Source organism: Macrotis lagotis, chromosome 3 (assembly GCF_037893015.1).
Source record: "Macrotis lagotis isolate mMagLag1 chromosome 3, bilby.v1.9.chrom.fasta, whole genome shotgun sequence".
NCBI lineage: Eukaryota > Metazoa > Chordata > Mammalia > Peramelemorphia > Peramelidae > Macrotis > Macrotis lagotis.
In genome coordinates, this window is record NC_133660.1 from 239,266,950 (window position 1) to 239,280,329 (window position 13,380).

The following is a 13,380-nucleotide window of genomic DNA, read 5'->3' on the forward strand; positions in this document are numbered from 1 at the left end:
CACGGAAGATTCAGAAGAAGAAAAAATCAAAACTTCTGTACCCAAAACCTCAGAGAGAAATAGAAAATGGGTTCAGTCTACGGATGAGCTCAAAAAAAGATTTTGAAAAGCAATTAAGGGAGGTAGAAGAAAAATTGGGAGGAGAAATGAGAGCAATGCAGATAAATCATGAAAACCAAATCAACAGGTTGGTGAAAGAAATACATAAAAATACTGAAGAAAATAATATCTTAAAAACCAGTTTAGGCCAAGTGGAAAAAGCAAAACAGAAGGCAAATGAGGAGAAGAATGCTTTAAAAAGCAGAATTGGCCAGCTGGAAAAGGAGATTTAAAAAAGCTCTCTGAAGAAAATAACTCCTTCAAATGCAGAATGGAACTAAAGAAAGCTAATGGCTTTGAAAGAAATCAGGAAGAAATAAAATTATTCCAAAAAAACCCAAAAATTAGAAGAAAATGTGAAATATCTCAGTAGAAAAACAACTAAACTCGAAAAACAGATCCATAAGAGATAATTTAAAAATTATTGGGCTGGAAGTTATGACCAGGAAAAGAACCTAGATTTCATTTTGCAAGAAATAAAACAGCAAAATTGCCCTGAAGCAGAGGGTAAAATAGAAATTGAGGGAATTCACTTATCACATCATGAAAGAAATCTCAAAAGAAAAACTTCCAGGAATATTACAGCCAAATTCCAAAACTCCCAAGTCAAAGAGAAAATGCTAAAACTTCTATGGTGGACTTATGATAAAGAAAGCAACTCACCCCAGAGACAGAGCCACTGGAATCTGAACACAGACTGAAGTACATTTTTTCTCTCTCTCTCACTATTCTTGATGTTTCTCATCTTCTTGGGGGGATGGGGGGCTTATTTTTATTCATAACAAAATTATTGTTATAATATAAAATCAAGGCCTTAAAAAAGGGGAAAAAAGAAATTATTAATGAGTTTATAGAAGTATAGAAAGATTTGCATGAACCAATGCAGAGTGAAGTGAATAGAACCAAGAGAACAGTGTACACATTAACAATACTGTGAGATGATCAACTATGAAAAATGCAGTTCCTTTCAGCAGTTCAGAAGTCAAGGATAATCTTGAGAGATCTTCTATGGACAATACCTTCCACATCCAAAGGAAAAAACTATGGAGTCTGAATGCAGAACAAAGCTTTCTATGTTCACTTTTTTAAACCTTCTTTTATGTTTTTTTTTCCTTTATTTCTCATAGTGTTTTGTTTTCCCCTTAGTTCTAATTCCTCTTTCACAACATGACTAATACATTGAACATTACTGGACATGTACAACTTTTACAAGATTGCTTGCCACAATGGGGAGGGGAGAAGAAAGAGGGAAGAAAGGGTAGTAGAAAAATGTGTAATTCATAAATTTGCAAATGAATGAATGTTGAAAACTACCTTTGCATGTTAATGGAAAAATAAAACAAAATTTCAATTAAAAAAAAATCTTATTCCCATTCAACAAAGCAGGAAATAAGAAGCCTAACTACTATCCACATAGATTCACAGATATGGAGTAGGAGAGGATGTTGGAGATCATCTCATCCAAACTATTTTACCAATGAGGAAATTAATCACTCAAAAAGCATTTATTAAACTGTTACTCATTCCAGACATTGTGTTAGATCTTGGGAATATAATGAATGGCAAAAAATAGTCCTCCCTTAAAAAAAATAGTCCTTACCTTATAATGGGCAATTACATGAAATAACTATGTACACATAAGATATACAAAATAGATGGAAAGTGATTTCAGAAAGGAAAATAGCTGAGGGCCTGACCAGGAAAGTCCTTTTACAGAAGATGGGATTTGAGCTGGGACTTAAATGGAACAGGCAAAACTACGAAGTAAATGAGATGAAGGAGAGCATTTCAGGCAAGAATGCAAAGGACAAGAAATAGAAGATAGAATGTTGCATCAAAAAAACAGTAGCTAGAGTATATGGAGAGAGGTAATGTGTAAAAGGATGGGAAAAGGAAGAAAGGGCCCAGTTACAAAGAACTTTATATTAAATCTTGGAGGTCATGGTGAACCACTTGAGTTTACTAGGGAGGATGATTTTTCACAGATGAGCAGAAGATAGATTGGAGCAGTGAGAGGCAGAAGATAGATTGGAGCAGTGAGAGACAAGGAAGAAAGACCAAGTTGAAGGTTAATAGCTTCAGTAAAGATGGGAAGGGGTTGAAGGTATGAACCAGAAAGATAACTATGTACATGGAGTGGAGATAGGGGATACTTTCATGGTATAAGTAACAATTTGGCAACAGATTTGACACATGGGATGAAAGGGAAGAGTCAAGGATGACCCTGAGATTACAAACCAAAATAACACTTATCTGCAAATTTGTGCTTTCATCCAAGTCACTAATAAAAAATACTAAGCTACATAGGGCCAAGAATAGAACTCTGAGACAAAGGTCTTTCACCAATATAATGATTCCTTAATGGTCAACTCTGAGTCTGATATTCAGTTGCTTCCAAATTCCATTCAGTCATACAAGCATGACTAGAAAGAACAGGCATCTTTTATCCTATCCCCACCTAGCTCTCGATACCTGGAGCAACAGTTCTCAGGATCTCCCACTCAATAAACTTTGATATTTGCTCTGGGACAAAGCTGTCTAAGCTTCTAATTGAAGGGCAATGCAACCTTCAACTCAACTTTGAGCTGGTCCCAATGTAAGCTTCATCCCATCAGGGACACTCATTCTTCCCTATTGCATCTCAGATATCCCTAATCTTGCTCAAGGAATAATAACCAAATCAACCTCACCTTTACTGAGTTCATGACTACCTAGGTCAGAGCTGCCATCCCTGGTTACTATTGTTTAGCTCCTTATGGTCCTTCTTGTCAACCAATCCAACTCTATTCACCTTTTTTTTATTGTTCTTTGTGGGGCCTTCACTCTTTTTTTTTAAGCACAATGACATTTGTATTAGACCTCTTCCTCTCATGTTCTTTTACTATCCTTACAATCTCAGAAACTGGCTCTTCTCTGAAAATAGTGCCTCCTGACCAACCTTTCCAGTACTAGAGCCTGAATTTTCGCTTTTATAAAATGGGGATAATTCCCTGTATCATAGTGTTTTAGAGAGAAAGAACTCTGCCAGAACTGAAACTCTACAGAAATGATAACCATTATGATTTGGTATTTCTATCAAACTGTAAGTTCCAGGAGGACAAAATTCTGTCTTATCCAGACTTCTTAGCTCCCTGAACGCAAGTGCTCCACACACGAGACAATAAATCTGATAAACTGGATTATAAAATTTCAAATTCATAAAATTTAAATGGAATATTCTAATGGAATAGGATTGTTAGTGATGGAAAATAACAGGTCCTTTAGGTCTGCTCTGCTAAAGCATACTTCTTGGAAAGCAGAATAGCTGGGGCTCATTGTATTCTAGTCAAAGTGTCTAGGGGAGGCCTGTTCTTTATTCTCTCACTCATTATATCATCATCACCTCCTCTTTCCCATTTCCCCATTAGACTGAGAAGAACTGCTCAGTTCAGAAAATGTCTCAGACCTCAAGACAGCTGAACACTAACTAATGGTAAAACAACAATATTTTGCTGAAGCTTCAGAACCTGGCCCCAGAAAACATTTGTTCCCATAGTCCAGAAATAGACTAAAGCCATAGAATGACTCTGCAATACTATTATTCTACTGTTCTTTGAATATTGACCCTAAAATTAACTCAGATTTATTTGTATGACTGTCTGTGGTTTCCATGCTTGACAAAAATATACAAAAAATAAAAATAACTTCAAATTGGAAGAGCAGTTATTATGTAAGGTTAAGCTTATTTTCATATTTTTATTTTTAAAATCCAACCAAATTAAAGTTCACCATTTCTTGGTAAAGGACAAGTAAAGCAAAAGCATAAGGTAATTACTATGGGAGAAAATGGCAAATTAAAAAGTTAAATTTAGAATTTGAAAGCTTAAATATCATTCTTCTTCAGAATCATATAAATTCAAAATTGGAAGGAATCTCAAGGTCATTTAGTGAGTCCAGAGCCTTTCAAATATTTGACAGTTATACTCCATTATTCTCCAAATATTAACCCCATCAAGTCTTTTGTTCTTTTGGCTAACTATTCCTAGTTCCTCATATGACATTCTTCATGATATAAATTTGTCTTCTGAATCCCCTATCAAGGTCCTTTCTATCTTTAGTTGAGAACAGAACATAATATTCCAGGTGTTGTCTGAAGATCACCTTTCCCTAAGTCACTTTATATTCCTTTACATTCTTTGTCTTGCTTTATTAACTTCTTGGGGACAGATACAATCTCCATTCCTGGCAGACAGGTGATAGGATAAAATGCTGTCTCATCATGCTTATTTCATACTGAATCTTACATTTTAACTATAGAGAACTGATATAATTTGCATTTAATACTGAATTTTATTTTAACACTGGGTATACTGCATGGAGAGAAGCAGTGTCATTTAAAAATAATTTCAACCAACTGAAATTATTTGAATGCAAGGGCTGTCAAAGTATAATCCAGTCTTCCCCTTTAGGTAGGAAGTTAATACAAGTGCTTCTTCCCTTACAACAGTATTTTTCAGATCCAATAAGCAATTATTTATAACCTAAAGTGTTATTTCTCCATGGGAAATATAAATTTTAGTAACAAAAAAAATCCTGATTCTTAAGGATAGAATTTCATTAGCTAGTGAATGAAAGAGCTTTGAAGATATGGAAATTTAAATTTCTGATTTGGGTCTTCAATGTAAATAGGTCAAAGTAAATAGGTTAAAGTCTACGAAAGAGAAGACTTCAATTTAATTCAACAGATAAAGTCTAAGCACCTATTATATGGCAACCCAGCAGTAAGGTCCTAGAAATACACTGTCCAAAGTGAAGTGGGCCACAGTCGCGCCCTTTATCTAATATATTCTATTTCTGGAGCCCTAGAATAGCATTAAATATCTAAAATCCTTTCCAGTCACTCAGGTTTACAATATTAATATCATCTTCCACTTTTTTCAATCTCCCTGAACTGGAGAAAAAATGGCAAACTACTCTAGCCCCTTTGCAAGAAAACCCCATGGACAGTCCATGACTTAATGCCTGGACAATTCAACAATCCCATTCCTCATATTCTGCTGCCAAACCATCTCAGCTCTATCTCCACAATATCTCTCATATACATCCCTTTTTCCCCCCCTATATGGACCCTGCCCAAGTTATGACCTCCATTACTTCTTATCTGATTATAGAAGCCCCCAATTAATTCCCCTGACTCAAGTCTCTCACCTCTCAATAGATCCTCCACTCAGCTGACAATGATATCCCTAAAGAACCTCTAATCATCTCACTCAACTAGTCAATAAATTCCAAGGTATCTTTGTTATCACTAAAATATAAACTCTTCTTTTTGTAACTGAATGTCCTTCACAATGTAGATCTAGCTTTCCAATTTTATTCTTCTTTTTGCCCTTCCCCCTGACACCAATTCCTTGGGTGTTCCTACCTACATGACCTGGCCTACCCAGGGACAGAAGGGATTTCTTCTTCCCTCTACCTTCTATTATCTCAGCCTTCCTTTAAGGCTCAGCTTGTCACTGGACGCTGATGCCTCCAGAGATGAAAGTGACTTTGGTGACTTTGCACAGCCCAGCCTCACTGAAATACAATTCACATGTATGGCCTGGCTTCACTCCTTGATGTCATGGTCCTCTCTGAGAAGGAAGGACAAACAATAAGTGCCACCACCTTCTACCACTGGTCTCTAGGGCCTCCTCCAACACTGACTGTATCCAGAAGACAGGATTTATTTAATTTTTTGTATTTATATCTACAGCACCTACCACAGGTGCTGGCACAACACAAGTGTTTAATTGATGCTTGTGGAAATGAAAACTCAAAGAGGTTAAATCACAGAAGCAGCAAAAGTTATGTGAATCCAATGCCTTGGACTCCAAAACCTGAGCTTACTAGAGGTTAAAGTTAATAACAAGGATCTTCTGAAGGAACTGAAGCTGTTTAGCTTGAGAGAGACATGTTAGCAAATGTGAAATATTTGAAGGACTGGCATTCCAGGAAGAAAGATGAGATTTAGGGGGTTTTTTGATGGAAGGGGGGTCAGAACTGAACCAAAAGCAAAAGTTATAAGGAAATATGTTTCAGTCCAAAGAATGGGAAAGTTCCCTGTCAGTCATCCCAAATGGAATAGGACATCTGAGCCATCCCAAATGAAATGGGAGCAATATATTACCTCTTGCTAGAAATCCTCACACACAGGCTGCAAGGACGACCTGCTGTCAATATCATAGATGAGCTTTATGATGTGGTTAGGAACTATATAAGTACTTTCTATCTTCTTTTTCAATTCTAGATCTAGATTCAAACAAAAAAAAAGCACTATGCTATATGCTAAGGATACAAATGCAAACAAAATAATCTCAATTCTCAAGGGAACTTAGAGGGTTTGTGAAAGAAATAAGACTATATAACATTATATAGATACATCTGTTAATTGATAGTACATTCAGGAAAGAAGCAATCCTCAAATTAACAGAAACACACAGAATAATATTTTAAAATGCATATAACACTATTTTGAAAAAAGACATCAGATAATTTAGATTGTAGAATAATTATAGAAAAATCAACATCATACAGACTTAAAAATCAAATAAAATCTTTGATAATAAAGGAGTGTTAGCATTCAATTTAGATCAATGTATACCATGGAAACAATGTAAAGATTGGCAAATTGCCTTCTGTAAGGGGTGGGGGGAGGGAAGTAAGATTAGGAGAAAAATTGTAAAACAAAGTAAATAAAAATCTTTAATAAAAATAAAATAAAATTTAAAAATACTAAAAAAATAAAAGTGTTGGATATAGATTTATAGGTCATTTAATCAAAGTGCCTCATGTTAAAAGATGAGGAAACTGAGACACAGAGAGGGAAAATGTCTTTCTCAAAGATAAATTATTTTTCTAGGCCTCTGTTTCTTCATTTGTAAAATGTGAAGATTCAACTACATTAGGAATTCTAAACCTAGGATTCAATTTTTTTGTATTATTGTGACAACTATTCAAAGTAACTAGATTCCTTTGTAATTTTGTGTACTTTTGTTATATGCATTTTAAAATATTATTCTGAAAAGGATCTATTAATGTTCACCATCCTATCAAAGGGTCCAGGACACAAAATAAATTACAAATCTTTGACCGATAGAAATAAAATGTACCTTGTAGTTTTAACTCCTATAAAGCTCCTGATTTGTCTTCTGGGATATAGAATTAATTGGCAAAATAGCCAAACTCAGAACCTGGACTCTGGGCCTGCTATCAATATAATAACAATTAACTAGTATTTGCAGAGTTCAGCCTTCAAACAGTCTTACAGAAATAAATATTATTGTTTGTAGAAGGGTTATATCTAGCAATATAACCCCACTTCAGTGAGTCCTCCTTCATGCTTTCCCCAAACAGCAAAATATCCTTACTCCCTAACAGCCTGAGCAGCAGAAAGGAAAATTTCTAATTCATTAGCACAGCAGTTTCTAAAGAAAAAGAACACTAATAATTTCATTATAATTTGGCAAGTGTTCTATATCACTGCAGCTAGAATTGAAGGTGACCCTTTGGGTGACTGAAAGAGTAGTCATAGATGCTTTGTTCAGGTTTCAAATAGTGACCATAGCAACACATCTATACTCCTACAAAGCTCAACAGAAAGACACATGCAAAACTCAAGAAGGGACAGTTAGGCAATATGAAACGGCAGACTATTAAACTGTGTTGACTGCTTGTGTGTTAACTCCATGGCAGAAAAGTTAAGAAGGTGGGAACGAGAAGGACCAAAAAAAAATCAGAAGAGCATAGATCAAAAATCAAAAACCAAATATTCTACCATTTTCATTTTTTTCAAAACTTTTATTGACAGTTTTCATTTCACCTCACTCTGATTTCCACCTATATAACTTTTCTCCATCACCAAAAAAAAATTTTAAGAGAGGAAAGAAGTTCAGTAAAACCAACCAACATATCAATTGTGTCTGAAAATACATGCGATATTCTACACCCTTAGTTCCACATCTCCACAAAAAGAAGAGGAAAGTACATTTTCTCACCTCTTATTCGGGGTTACTATTAGTCATTATAATTATTCAGTCTTTAGTTTCACTTATTTTGTTCTTTCCATTTATACTGTCACTGTCATGTAAATTGTTTTCCTAGTTCTGTTTGTTCCATTTCGCATCAGTTCACATATATTTTTCCATAATTCTCTTAATTTTTCTTATGAGTTATATCTTATTCCCCAGTAATATTATTAACATTAATATACTATTTATTTTTATACTGTTTAGTCATTCCTTAATCAATGGGAATCTACTCTGTTTCTAGTTCTTGATTATCACAAAAAGTGCTGCTATGATTATTCTGATGTATAAGGGATTTTATTGTTTGTCAATAACCCTGGAATACATACCTAGTAGTGGGGCTTTGGGATTAAAGAATAGTGACAGTTTAGTCACTGATGTTAGTTTAGTCTGGATGACCAGTTTTGGGGGGGTATGGTGCAGAAGGAACTGTTTCTAAGGACTGAATTGGTCTAGATGGCTATTCAAGGCCCGTCCTCTAAGAATCTGCATTTAGTCATCTATACAACCTTCTCTTTAAGATTCCAAGAAAGGAAAACCCTCCACCTCCTTAGGTAATCCATTCTTTTACTAAAACTATGTATTAGGAGTTTCTTCTTATATTAAACTTAAATCTGCCTCTTTTCCATTTCTGCACACTGCTCTTAATTCTGGCCTCTGAAGCCCAGAAGAACAAATCTTATCATACCTTTACTACCATATAGGCCATTCTTTCAAACAGCTATAGACAGTTATAATGTCCCCCCCAAATCTCCTCTTCTCGGAGACTATGGTCGCAGGGTCTCAAACAGATCCTCATTTAGCAAGATCCAGAAGCTACTGTCAGTCCTTGTTATCCTCCTCTGGTTATTCTCCAGGATGCTAAAGACACTAAACATAGAGCACAGAATTGAGCACAATGCTCCAGAGACAGCACAGAGCTTCCTTTCCCTGGTGGGAGAAAAGGTTGGTTTGGTTTCCATAGGGAGAAGGCTGTCTAAGATATACATTAAAAAACCGAGCCCTGTCTGTGGTTCTTGTGCTTTGTGTGCAAGTATGTGACAGTAAGACAAAAGGGGAGATAAAGGAAATACAGAACCAGGAGAGGTCTTCCAAACAGATCTAAAAATGCCCAGACCAAGGCCTGCTCCAACTAATCTGGGTTGACCTAGAGCTCCTGACCTCTGCAAGTGCGCTTGCTTAATGAGGTCCATACATATTACCATACAATCCCCCTGTGACAATTGAGGATCATCATAGCAATTATATTGTAACCCTGATGATTCAAACTAATGTCTGGTTTGGAGGAGAGGAGACACCTATCAAACTGTATATAAGACTGGACATTGACACACTTTGAGGCTTTTCCCACTAGGGGTGATAGCCTTTTTCTGCAGAAAAGTTAATTAATAAAAGCTATTCAAGCATTTCAGGCTAAGTTTTTATCATTATGAGCCATTTATAACACCTGGGGAGAGTTCAATTGGAAACTGAATACTCACTTGTCACGTACTTTAAGGAGAGAAGAGTTGTTCAGGAGCAGATTGGATTGGATAACCTCTAAATTCCATTCTAATTCTGAGAGCTAGTATGTCTGTAAAGGTGGTAATGTTGAAGAGATGGAAGCCAAATGCTGAGTTTGTTTCAATAAGAGAAGGACCAGAAACAATTTCTAATGCTTATGATTTGCTAAAGGGAAATACATTATGAGAACAAGGAAGCAAAAGAAGATGCTCTTAATCAAATTAATGGGTATTTTTTAACATCATTACTAGAACTAGCCTCCAACAAAATCCCTTCTCCAGTGCTTCCTCTGATATGAAAATGATATAGGGTTCTCAAAGACTGTTCTAAAATAGCACAAGGTTTGACAGGTTCTAAAGCTGGAAAGTAGGAACCCAGGAGCTGCTGTCCTAACAAACTCCTAAATTGCAGAAAGACTCTCCAAAAGAAAGTTAAACATTAGGTGCTGAAATGTGGAAACACAACTATTCATGAAGAGTATCTACCACATTAAGGAGATGTTAAAAACTTTATCTATGAAAAGGATAAACATACTGATGAAACTATATTTTTTGAAGTATTACAGTAATCTGAAGTTTGATACAATTAAAAGATCAAATTAACCCTAGATGTAATGCCTGAGACATAACATTATTGTTTTAAAGAATGAGATGAAGCAACACCTTACCAATTCAATTCCTTGTGGAAAAGGTGTATCATCCCAATCCTTCTGTGGAAACCTCTGGATTATTTTTCCCATTCCTTCTGCAGAACCTGTAAAGAAATTCAAGGAGAATTGCAATTATAATGTAAAATGTCAACTAGCAAAGTTTAACTATTTTAAAAACAATTCAACAAACCACTTACATTAACTTTCAGCAAGCAATCCAATAAATATTTATTAAGCATGCTTATGCACATCTTACTTATATAGGTTCCTATGACTATTTTCAGAATGTCAAAAAAAAAAGCTTATGGATGGTTATAACTAAAGGTAATCCTTTGACTCAAAGAAAATAGATTTGTAAAAATATCTCAATTTTCAAAAACTATAAAAAATATAGCTCAAAAATTTTAGATTAATGACCCTGACATTAATTCTCCACAAAATTCTAAAACAGAACATTAAAGAAATGGTTGATGAATACTTAGGAAAGCAGAAGAGATCACTAGAAATCAGTAGAGTTATTAAACAATAAAGTCAAAACTGCTATATTCAAGGTCTCAAAGAAAAAAAATATATAAATTGGTCTCAGATTTCAAAAGAATTCCGGGGAGAGAGAGAGAGAGAGAGAGAGAGAGAGAGAGAGAGAGAGAGAGAGCTAGGTGGCATAGTGGATAAAGCACCAGCCTTGGAGTCAGGAGTACCTGAGTTCAAATCCGGTCTCAGACACTTAATAATTACCGAGCTGTGAGGCCTTGGGCAAGCCACTTAATCCCGTTTGCCTTGCAAAAACCTTAAAAAAAAAAAAATTCCTGAGAGAGTCAAAAAGTATTTTAAAAATCTAATCTTAGGGAGCTTTCTCCTGTTCTTTTGACATTGCATGGAAAACTGAGGCTGTTTGTTAGATATTTTTAGATCTGATCAAGATACCAACCACTTCAACTTCTTTTTTCAGGCAAACATTTATTCTTGATTAATATCATTATAGTACTTCCCCAAAAAAGTCCTCATCTATAAGGTGTGCCTGAACTTCACAGAGAGTATGCCAGGGCTTTCTGGAAAAGAAGATAAAACTTTTAGTTGCAAAGGGGAGGGAATTCAAGGAAGACTTTTCAGAGGAGATGGTACCTAAAGTAAGCACTAAAAAAAGATAAAGATTGAAATGAAGAGGAAATAAATTCCAGAGAAAAACAACTTTTGTGAAGAGCATGGAAACAGGAGATGATATATCAGTTTCTGGAAATAATAAAAATAAGGTGGACAGGGAGAAAGAAATCAGAGGGTGAAGAGCCCGAAATACCTACTTGAGGAGACTGTATCATTAGCAAGAGAAAACCATTGAAGTTTTTTGAGCAAGGGAGTATCATATTCAATCTTGTGCCTTAGGAAAATTATTTTGTAGGATACATTATGGATTAGAGAGAGAAGGGAAATGATGATCAGCCAGGAGATTAATAAAACAAAACATGTGAAAGGTGTTGTTAACCTGAAATTGGATGGGGCTCTGAGAAGGAAAAGGTGACATTACATGTCAGAGAAGTTGTATAACTAGAATAAATAAACATATATGGATAAAGAAAAGGGGTTAGCAGAGACAGCAGATAGTTGTGGAGAACTAAAAGTAATTAAAATTTAAAGATCTGAAGGGAGAGACAAGAGAATGAACAGAATATTCAAGATGCACTAATCAGAAAGTGCAGGATAGTTTTTAGTAAAGTATTTTAAAGATCAAGAGAAGGGAAAATTCTTAGAGAAAACCAGGAAGATTTGACACTACAGAATGGTGTGGAGAAGCCTAAAAAGTCAGTCTTTTTAGGCATTTGCCAATCAGAAGAAGTCTAATGGAGTCCCCCAAAATGAGGCACACAAGGGGACTTATTCCAGAAACTAAAAGGGGAGAGGAAGAGGGCACTATAGGAAAAAATATTCCCCAGAAGTAAAGGATACTTTTCTCTGAAGGAGTAGATAAGAAATCCTTAATCTTAAGAACCAAGGTCCAGCAAAAGGAATGGTGAATTGACTGGAAAGTATACAAGACTGTTGAGTGTTTTAAACCTGCACCTACAAAACTAAGAAGAAGCTGAAATTGTGATCCACCTCCACAAATATCAATAGTACATGGTCCAAATTTATCTAACACTGGACATCTAAAACAACTTGGTGAGATGAAAAGGGTGAAAGCTGAGAGAAAAGGCAGTAAGGCAGTGGGCAAAGCACTCCTCCTCCTCCCTTCTTCTGCCTTGGAGTGGGGCAGCCACAAGTTGAACATAAACTCTATCCTCCTGGGATAATTGTACCCCGTTTTGTCAACTGACTCTCTTGTTGTGAGAACTGGATGCACAGACTAAGCTCACAACCCCTCCACAATGTAGGCAAGGATACATTACAGACCTCTCAGAGGCTCAGGGAAACTACATAGTGCATTAAGTGTAAGATGGATTCTGAACACAGGCGGTTCTAACTCCATGTCCAACAAGGCCACAATTTTGGGGGTTATGTGATTCACTTTGCCAATGCTTCATATTAAGATTTAAAATTAATTTTCATTCCTTCAATAAACTCTATTTAACCATGAGGAAAGGCAAGTCCTGAAAGGGTAAATGTTAAAAAGAACTCCAGAAAGATTTTAAAACTTTTAAATGGGTAATGAACATGCAAATAATCAACACTGATGTTAAATGAATTGACTAAATATTTTAACAGGTAAGCCTAAGAACTGGATCTGTGATTTCATTAGTATAGGGAACTAATTTCAGATGAGAAAACTCCCTTTATATTCTCTACAATTTAGGGTCTTAAAGAGCTAGTTCAGCCACTGAGAGAAGGTACTTTTCCAGGATTCCAGAGTATGTGTGAGAAGTGGGACTTGAAACGAGGTCTTTCTGGTTTTCAGGCTGGTTCTCTCTATCCACCATGCCCTGTTGACTCTCACAACACAAAAGAATAATTCCCTTTAAATAAGAGTGTATAAGAAATCCATCACCTTTTCCTTGTTAATCCCACAGCAGAAAATACTCTTCCCCTTTAAACAATGTTTAAGATATATCATTTCCTAAATACCCATCCCTCTATCCACTTTCTTGCATAAAT

At 35.7% G+C, this 13,380-nt stretch overlaps 1 protein-coding gene across 3 annotated transcripts in view; it reads right to left on the bottom strand.

Moving 5' to 3' along the window:
• The window catches only part of SBF2 (SET binding factor 2), a 483,290-nt gene that overhangs the window by 406,816 nt on the left and 63,094 nt on the right, over positions 1-13,380 (bottom strand). For all 3 annotated transcript variants that reach the window (XM_074230291.1, XM_074230290.1, XM_074230292.1), the window contains exon 2: positions 10,315-10,400. In XM_074230291.1, the coding sequence (XP_074086392.1) occupies positions 10,315-10,400 (86 nt within the window). The remainder of the gene's footprint in view (positions 1-10,314; positions 10,401-13,380) is intronic.